Source organism: Corvus brachyrhynchos, unplaced genomic scaffold (genome assembly GCF_000691975.1).
Source record: "Corvus brachyrhynchos isolate BGI_N302 unplaced genomic scaffold, ASM69197v1 scaffold162, whole genome shotgun sequence".
Taxonomy (NCBI): domain Eukaryota; kingdom Metazoa; phylum Chordata; class Aves; order Passeriformes; family Corvidae; genus Corvus; species Corvus brachyrhynchos.
The window spans coordinates 2,596,851-2,605,928 of NW_008236696.1; the positions used below are offsets into that span (position 1 = coordinate 2,596,851).

Below are 9,078 nucleotides of genomic sequence, written 5' to 3' on the forward strand. Positions count from 1 at the left end.
CGCGTCGCGCTGTGGGTGGTGGGCGCCGCCAGCTGCAGCAGCTGCCGCCTGCTGTTGTGCAAGTTTGTCTCTGTAGGCCTGCTGCCTTGTCTGTACCACATCAGGCATCACTGCATCTATCAGTGAGAGAGACTCTATCGGCCTACCATCAAACAAGGTACCGTCCTAAATTACAGCACAGGGAGAAAAGGAAAGAAAAGAAAAAAAAAAAAAAGACAATACCAAGTACAAATTAACATTACGGGCAAAGATTGCAAGCAAAACTAAAGGAAAAGTTTTGATTTAATATAATAAAGTGGTTTACATATGGTGCTGGAAGTGATATCTCATCATTGTTGTGGTCAGGATTGGAATTTTAGTCTAAAGTTAAGTGGCCAACATAAATATGCAAAAAAAGCCACTGCAGGCCTCTGGGGGAGCCTGTGGAATCAAAAGTTATTTGCTTCAAGTTTGCTGAATTGTTTGCTAAAAAATTCTGTAAGCTATCTATGAATATGATTTCAAACATGAGTGGCTGCAGCAAAATCTAATGGTTTGTTTGAAGACAGAGCTGCAAACATTGCAACTCGGGTCACTGACTTGTGAAGTTATAGTCTTATTAGACTAATACTTTCCATAAACATATTATCTGGAGAGTTGACTAGTTTTCTTCCTTTTTTTAAACAGTGCTGGCATGTTTTCAAACAACAAGGAAGAATTTTATCCTGAAATGGACAAGACCCAGTTAAAAATACCCTTATACATATGCTAGGGCTTTGTAAGGATCTATTTTTAGGAGCTAGAAGGATTCCTTGCGATAAATATAGGGTCGTCTTCTTCTATTCCTATCACTTGCTTTATTTTTCTGAGGCTTCCTAAGGGAAAGGATTTGCTTCACTGGGACTGTGAAAACCACACAAACAGCAGACATAAGGGAGACTGGAAAGTGAGCAGAATTAATGGGGGGAAAAAAAGTTTCCTTCTGTAATCTAACTGACACATAGAAAGGCTTCTCACCTTCCAGGCACAAATGACAATGGAAATTGAGGGCGAGTGTCTGAAGCATCAGGCAGGAAGATACATAGCTTTCTGTACTGCTGGAATAACCATTTAAACATCAAATTTAATAGATCCTGCTCAAGATGAATTAGCCAGCAGAGGCAAAAGGCAAACTGGTGTATACCTTCAGCCTTCCTGCCACAAATTCAAACCCTCTCTCTCCTTGGAAACCTTGCCTTTGGGCTCACATTACTTCACTGTAATGACACAAGAGCCCAAACAAGAGCTGCACAGTGCTCTCCCACCTCCCTAGTGCCAGTCTACGAAACCAAAAAATGAGGAGATTACTGGTCTCAATTATTATTATCTTATTGCACTTCTCTGGATGTACTACAACATAAGAGTAGGGTAAAAACTCTACAGACAACGGACCTTTAAGCAATGAGCCAGAACACCATGCCTGGTGTTGTGTGGCTGCACTGGGCAGAACCCCCACCCAGTTATGTCACTCCATTCTGGTTCCACCACTGGAGTCATGGTGAACACCAGCAGTAAGGAATCTGAAGTAAAAGTAAATAAATAGGATACAAGAAAGTTAAGAAAAAATACTAACATTCAAACTTACTGCAAGCAAGGACACAATGCTCCTGCAAACAAAGCCTCCTTACCTCATTAATACTGACTTCTGCCTCTACATACTGCAGACCTTTCTGGATGATGGAAATCAAAGCAGCTGGTGGCACCAGAGCACCATTTATATTAGACTGGCTGATATGGCTCTCTATACCAAAGGTAAATGCTGAATGGGAAAACCCTAAAGACAAGGCAAAGACATCAGAATTGATTTATAGATAGACAACACTACTTGCTGTACCACGGTAGGACCTTCTGTTTAAAACCTGAGCAAATTATACGAAGTATAATGCTACAGCATGCTTCTGAGCTACCAAAAAACTTGTCAAAACACCTCAATTCCCTCATAGTTCAAGTGTACAAAAAGAGAAAAGTAAAGCTCGTATATAAACACAACAATTATTAATTACAGTATCAACAGCAAAACATTTGTGTGCGAGTCAATATAAAATATACAATTCACTATAGCATTTAAACATGTTTATATATTCACAAACTACATGTATGTGTTGTATCATATGTAGCATTTAATAAAAAAAGAAATAAATATCCAAGACACAAGTCTCACTTCCTACTTTTACTCACTGATTTGATACCCATGAAAGTGAAATGAATCTGTATGTGGACAGAATTCAGCTCATGGTACAGTGCTGCCATAATTGTGTATGCTCTGGCATTTAGAGCTACATCAGCACTGTGCACTGATTAAGAAGTGGCAAACATGTTACGGTGCAGCAATGGCAGCTGCTTGCTATTTATTTGATCACCCTGAAAAAGTGAATTTAAGCTAGAGAAAAATAGTTGTTTCAGCAAATTAACTCTACTGTCATGGCATTTTTCTTAAACCACTTCATTTTTTTTCCCTTTTTCCCTGTCAGGTAAGCAAGAAGCTGCCTGCAAACTTTCAAATGAAGATGAGGCAATTTTGTAAGTTTGGCTTCTATGACAAAAGCAATCAGCAACTGGAATAAGAATGTGTAGTAGTTTTCAGTAAATTCAGGCAGAAAAATCAGGGTTAGCTTTCTTTTGACAAGCTGAAACTGAAAAAGTCTGCCATCCACCATTGCTTCTAGTGCTTCTCTGCCTCAGCTTGGGAAGTCCATGAGCAGTGGACATATGTTGCATCAGTCAAATGCATTTTCAACAAGCCTGAAGCCACCCATCAACAATCACTGACCAAAACTAAGAACCAGCAAATGCTGAAAGAGGGAGGTAAAATACGCAATATATGCGTACATTTTCTTATCTACCTATACGTATACACATTAAAGCTGATCTCTTACACTGTTATCTTAAGACTGGAGTTTATTTTTGCTTTAATATGCAGACTTCTTTTATGTATTGCTGAGATCATATTCCCTCCTGCCAGCTGACGATCATCACTTGTTCATTTACTGGGGCATGCCCTGACTTCCAGTCAAATCTTCCCATTCTAAATGTAGGCTGTGTTAAGCAATCAATATCACAGTTGTGAGTAAAAGATGATGTTGTCTCTTACAGAGCTTCAGGAATAACCACCACCACAAAACTCCCTGCAGCCATATGGCTGCATCTAGGAACCCAAACATGCAACACAAACTCAAACTGCTGATCCGACTGGGTTGGGGAAGCTTTACAAATAAGGGAGCACTGCTGCATTCTTGCTTGTGTTGTGCAGACACAGTGTGGAGGGATATGACAGGAAAAAGGTTTCTTTCCAAGTCTGACAATATTCAAATGTCTTTTGCTCTTTCTCCTAAGAAGCAGGAGATTCTGGCTACCCTGATGCCAAAGGACAAGGTCCTCAAGAAAACGTCCTGCAGGGACAAAGGCTTTTGGGAGCCCCAAGAGTTATTCCTGTAAAAAATCTGTTCATCTCTAAGTAGAGTCAAGCAATACAAATCACAGTCACAGTTGTCACTTCTTCCTTTGAAACACAGCCACATCTGCCCTCCCACAGTCACGTTCAGGCAAGGAATTCGGCTACACAAGACTGGTTCGCAGGAGCACCATCACTCCAAGGCAACAGGGAAAAACAGCATTTTGCTGATCATTCTATTTTCTTCTTCAAGCAGCCCTGAAGAAAATGGTGCAAAGTGCCATCATCACCCTGCAGAGAAGTGATCTCCAGGAAAATGCATTTTAGCAATCGAGTGAGTCCTTGGCTGGTTGACTGCCATCTGAAGACTCCAAATGACTAAATCTGATTAAGTTACAGAAGGTAACTTGGCAGGAATTCATTCTCTTGTTGAGAAGAAACACCAAGAAACAGTTCAGACAGAAGCACATGCCTACTGGCAAAATAATTGAATGAGCCTATGTTTGCTAAAGCCAGTTGCAGATGAAGATCAAATAAATTATGCGTTGTTTAATAACCAGAATTGTAAAAACTCACCTGACTCTTGCAAGTATCTATATACCAGGAAGTTAACCTCATCACTGCTTATACTCATCTTTATTCCCAGTTAAACCATGAGGTCACAACAAAGGACACAACCCTGCAAATAAACAAAAAATAATAGGTCAATCAAATATTTTTAGTGCGTAATAGGTATTTCCCAACAAATGCTGTATTTATAAAGTAAGTAGCTCCCTGGCAGCATAGACAATAGCTTCATTTTATAATGCAAATAAGTCTACTGGAGTCATTAAAAAGTCATTTCTCTCACCACAAAATAAAGGTCAGTAAATTAAATATTGCAGGGCCGGATTCTCATACGATGCAAGGTGGTAAGGACTGGAGAACTCTGCTGTTTAATACCAGTATTAAAAAGGCCTCGTTTCACAGGTTTTAAAAAATAATCAAGTAAGTTTCACCCGTTCTACATTACTGCTCTGGAACACATTTTTTATAACACGGGTCTCTCTCTGCCTGGTTAATAAAGACCAAGAACTTGGTTTCACATTGGCATCCAGGCAAGTTCTCACTTTTATGTTCTAATCTACTCCAATTTTCAGTTATTCCTGCTCTAGTGAAAAGGTACAGTATAAGCTACAACACGGTGTCTGTTCAAACAAGCCCAGCTAATCCCACTAAATATTAGAAAACATCTCAGCCATACATTTTGGCTTTGCAAAAAGAATTCTTGGCATTAGAGATCAACTTGAGACAGTCAGTTTTTAGTAACATTTCTCTAGGCTTTCAATCAGTGCTTCAAAAATATTGATGGGATATATATACAGATAAATAGATATAGATATATATGTCTATATCTATATTTACACACACAATTTTTCCTTGATTTTAGTAAAGGCAAATATTTAGCAAGACAAATAATATATCAGACTATATATACTTTTGATTATAAACTTTGAAAATATGAGGCAACAACAGTGTTTAGAACATGAAGAGACAATACAGTACTTTTTCTAACTCAAAGCCTCATTTTTGAGAACATTCTCATGATGTCTGAATGTTTGAAAACTCTGACCTTTTTAAGTAAGCAAGTGAAAACATCAGCTTCCAGAACATGTTATGAAATAATGTCCACCTCCTGTTCCTATTATCTGTCCAGCACTTTTCATCAGCAAATCTTCCCAGGTTTTTACCCAGCTGACAACCACCATTATTTCTTCTGTGGAACTGGAGTCTGAGAAGGCAAGTGACTTTCCTACTGTTTATTTGACAAAGCTTGACCTGGGATCTGATGTTAAAAGGTACTAGAGAATGGGTTTTCCTGCATTGTTCAAAAGAAAAAGTTCTTGCTGCATGGCTGTGTGGTCAGGCCATTCGCCACTGCTGCTCCAAGAGGGAAAGCAGAGAGTGAACACAATAGAAAGTAACAACTACAGGGTTATGACTGACATTATAAGGCTGCCATGTGTATTCTCCCTGGGCATCTTTTCCTAGCAAGAACTCCCAGGGAAACAGGAGAAAATGACCACACTGTTTTTCTTATCACCTAACTTTGAGTTTTACCAGTCCACTGCAGCTAAACTTGGGAACAGCCCTCCAGGATGTGACCTTCCCACAAGTCCCATCGTGCTCTAAAGACGAGATCCAATTAAACCCCTCAAGAAGAGGAGAGGCTAAAGGATGAACTCCAATATCAAAAGGAGTTTATTTGCCTGAAACCTCACACAGACATCCCCAAACCTGCCCCAGGCATGTGGTCACCCAGCTCACAGCCATGCTGTGTTGTCAAAGGGGGAGATGACTTTAGTTTCTTAAGGAAAAAAATATTAAAATGCAGTTCTACTTAAATCCTTCTCATGTCTAAAGGAAAAAGCTGCCCCAGGACAATGACTTCTAGTAAGTGCAATACGGGTGGTAAAGGAAGGCACATTGATCCAACCCTACACCACCCCTCCAGAGCCCCCAGCCATGCCTGGGGTTCAAGACATGCCTGCCAAACTCCAATATATACTTTGAGGACTTGTTTACTGAGCAGAATGTAAAATGAATGGCATTTTTAGCCATGTCATGCATTAGCAACCAATTCCACCATGTGCAGGACCAAATGCTAATTTTATTCAGTTAGGTTTTGTTGCCATACATGGAGAAAATTATCTTTCTTTAAGACTTTTTTTTTTACAGAGAAATGCTGTAGGAAGAGGAACAATATTTTCCTTCAGAGGAATAGGTAATTAACTTTAAAGAGACTCATAAAGAAGGGGGTTTTTCTACATTACGCATGCACACACAAACGGCAGTATTTATTTCATGGGTCTGTCACCGATTTTTAAAATCTTGCTGCATCACCAAAAACGATAGATCAAACTGCAGAAATCTGATGAAAGTGCTATTTGTCACGCTGAGAAGTCCTGAATTATTAATATAAAGAGGGCTCCCCCCTCAAAGCAGAACTGTGGAGATGCCACATCAATTCACCTGTTATGTAGCTGGATAGCTGAAGGAAAAAAAAACCCTAATGTTTTGCTTGTCTGTCAAAAGTGTTCTTCACCCTGCCCGAATCAAAGGAGCCTCATTTTTTCAAGGCTGGTTCCCAGTGTTTTCCACAAGAAGCTTTGGCAAGGGGGAGCTGCCACCCGCTGTCCTGCCCGGCTATCGGGAGGTGGCACTGCAGCACTGGCTGTGGTACCCTGGCCACGAGAAAAACACAGAAATGCTGTCAATAAACACCGAGTTTGCCTGATGAGGGGCTTGAAACTGGAAAAGGTGCAAAAGGTTCCAGTGTTTTACCAAAATACTGCTTTATGCACGTTTTCAGCGCTCATTTACATTTTCTGGAAGCTCCTTTTTGTGTCTCCCCCATCCCAGGCCCCGTGGCTCAGGCAGCGTCTGGGGACAAGCGTCCCACAGCCAAGTGACACAAGAAATGTGAGAAGAACGAGCAACACCAAAGCATCTGCCTTCCAACCCAAAGAAAATGCCACACTGAAGAGAAAATGCAGCAGAAAAGGATACGATAATTATTTCCCTTTGGCACATTCCGAATTAACGCCAGGCTTATGCTGCCAACCCTCAAATTGTTTGTGACAATGGACCCATGCATGTACACATATACCCCAAACCCTAAAAAAAAAAATCACCTCATCGATGTTGGCTAATTTCCCCCAAATTCACTATTTCTACAAGCAATCAACTACTTATTTTGGTCACTTTAATAGATATTAATATTGCTCTTTATTTCAGATGCAGAAATGAAATCACCAAAGAGACACATAAAAATGAGACAAAAATAAGTAGAAGTTAACATGTAATTCCTAGCAGTCTTAGATTTGTAGCCGAATTTGCATAGGGCCCATTAAAAATATCTTAAAATATTTGCAGTTTTATGTCCCAAACCGATTCTGAAAATGTGATGAGATCCTTACGGCCCCCCCCTTTCTTTTTTTTTTTTTTTCCCCTTAGAAACATTCCAAGTCTTCCTCAAAACATTCTGTGAAATTACATGGCAAAGTACAATGCACCCACACTGCTGTTTCAGATCCAATTATGCTTTTGAAGGAAATCTCTCCCACTTGCCTCTACTTTTGTTTTGCACCCTGGAGCAGGCACAGCACATGTGGAGTGGATTCCTTACTGGTAAAACCAAGATTAAATAAATAAATAAAATACCCCATGACAGGTAAAAAAAAAAGGATGTGCATGAGAGCTTACAAATGATGCCCAAATTGCTCATGAGAGTCTCTGAGACCACACCAGGATTGATATTCCCTGCTCAAAAGCAAGTCCATTTCAGCAGGCCTCTTCCCAGGTTTGATTTGCCTTCCCAGAGAATGGGCCTGTGGTTTGTAACACCACTGTTCAGTTAGAATTAGCACAACATCCAGATATCCCAGGTAATTTTTAATGCTGCTACAGAAAGTCCCTGAAGTCCCAAAATTTATCAGGCATAACACACATCAGCCATAAAAATCAACTGTCTGTAGAGATGCTGGCCTTGAGATTTACACAAGAACAGGTCAGGAGCACACAAGACACACACCTGAGCTTTTGACAAACTGACCCGCTCATTCCATGCCAGGAATCACACAAAAATTAATTTGGAAGCTACTTTTTGGAAAGGAAATGAGGTTTCTTATCCCAGAGACAACACCAACTCTGGCTTTGCTCCCACCCTGGCAGAACTGTGCCTGTGTTTCTGCGCCTGTCCCAAGGCAGGTCTCACCCCAGCACCTCTGTCCCTTGAGGACCATTCACACACTTCATACCTGGGGTAAAATTTACAGGTAAAATCCATTAAAAAGGAGATCGAATTGCACTCTCACCAGCACCAGATCTGCAGGCTAATCAGTGCCAACAGTGCAAACCTGGTTGTATTTCTGACAAATCATTATTCCACTCCACATGTTTGTGCTAGCTTTGTACTCATCCAGGTTCATGCCAAATGCTGGAGAACAGATGCCACCCGATAATGGCTCCTGGCCTAATAGGTTTTTTGGTTGTTTAGTGGTTTTTTTTTCAGACAAACCTGAACTGGCAGAGAAAGTTTATACATCAGATTATTACTGGGTATCTCTTAATCACCATTTGATAATGTACACTGGAGTTACACTACAATTAGAGCTATTGCATCATCAAATAACAGCCTAAGAAAGTGATATTTCTGCAGTTGTAGGTGGGCTCTAACACATTCTCATTAGGTAGGAAAACAGGAAAACCTGGCAGGCTGCTGTGAATAGTAATTCCCCAAAAACATACCAATCATTAGTTTGATACCAAATATGATATGTTAAAGGGAGCAGCTAATGCTCTGGGTAGCTCTGAAGAATGCTTAATGTTCAGACATAAACAGACTGCTACAGTTATCCATGGAAAACAGAAGTCTGGCTACAGAAACAATAAATCCCCTACAACAAAAATATTGCCATTAGAGCTTTTATTTTTTCCTCTTTTGCAAGAAATCCAGACAAATATTTTGCTAGCATATGTGCACATAGACACTGATACCAATTTATTAATTGTTACTTAAGAATCTTTCTTGTTTTTAATGGCCATGATGATTAAAATAAAAAGAACAAAGGGTTCTGTTTCAATCCAACCACTCAGACCAGGCAGACTCCTGGATGTGTGAGGTTTCA

At 40.1% G+C, this 9,078-nt stretch overlaps 1 protein-coding gene across 4 annotated transcripts in view; it reads right to left on the reverse strand.

Moving 5' to 3' along the window:
* Positions 1-9,078, reverse strand: part of TBL1XR1 (transducin beta like 1 X-linked receptor 1) — a 106,917-nt gene that overhangs the window by 15,622 nt on the left and 82,217 nt on the right. For all 4 annotated transcript variants that reach the window (XM_017726904.1, XM_017726902.1, XM_017726903.1 and 1 more), the window contains 3 exons: positions 3,986-4,088; positions 1,647-1,792; positions 34-165 (listed from right to left, as the gene is read on the reverse strand). In XM_017726904.1, the coding sequence (XP_017582393.1) occupies positions 34-165; positions 1,647-1,792; positions 3,986-4,043 (336 nt within the window). In that variant the 5' untranslated portion in view covers positions 4,044-4,088. The remainder of the gene's footprint in view (positions 1-33; positions 166-1,646; positions 1,793-3,985; positions 4,089-9,078) is intronic.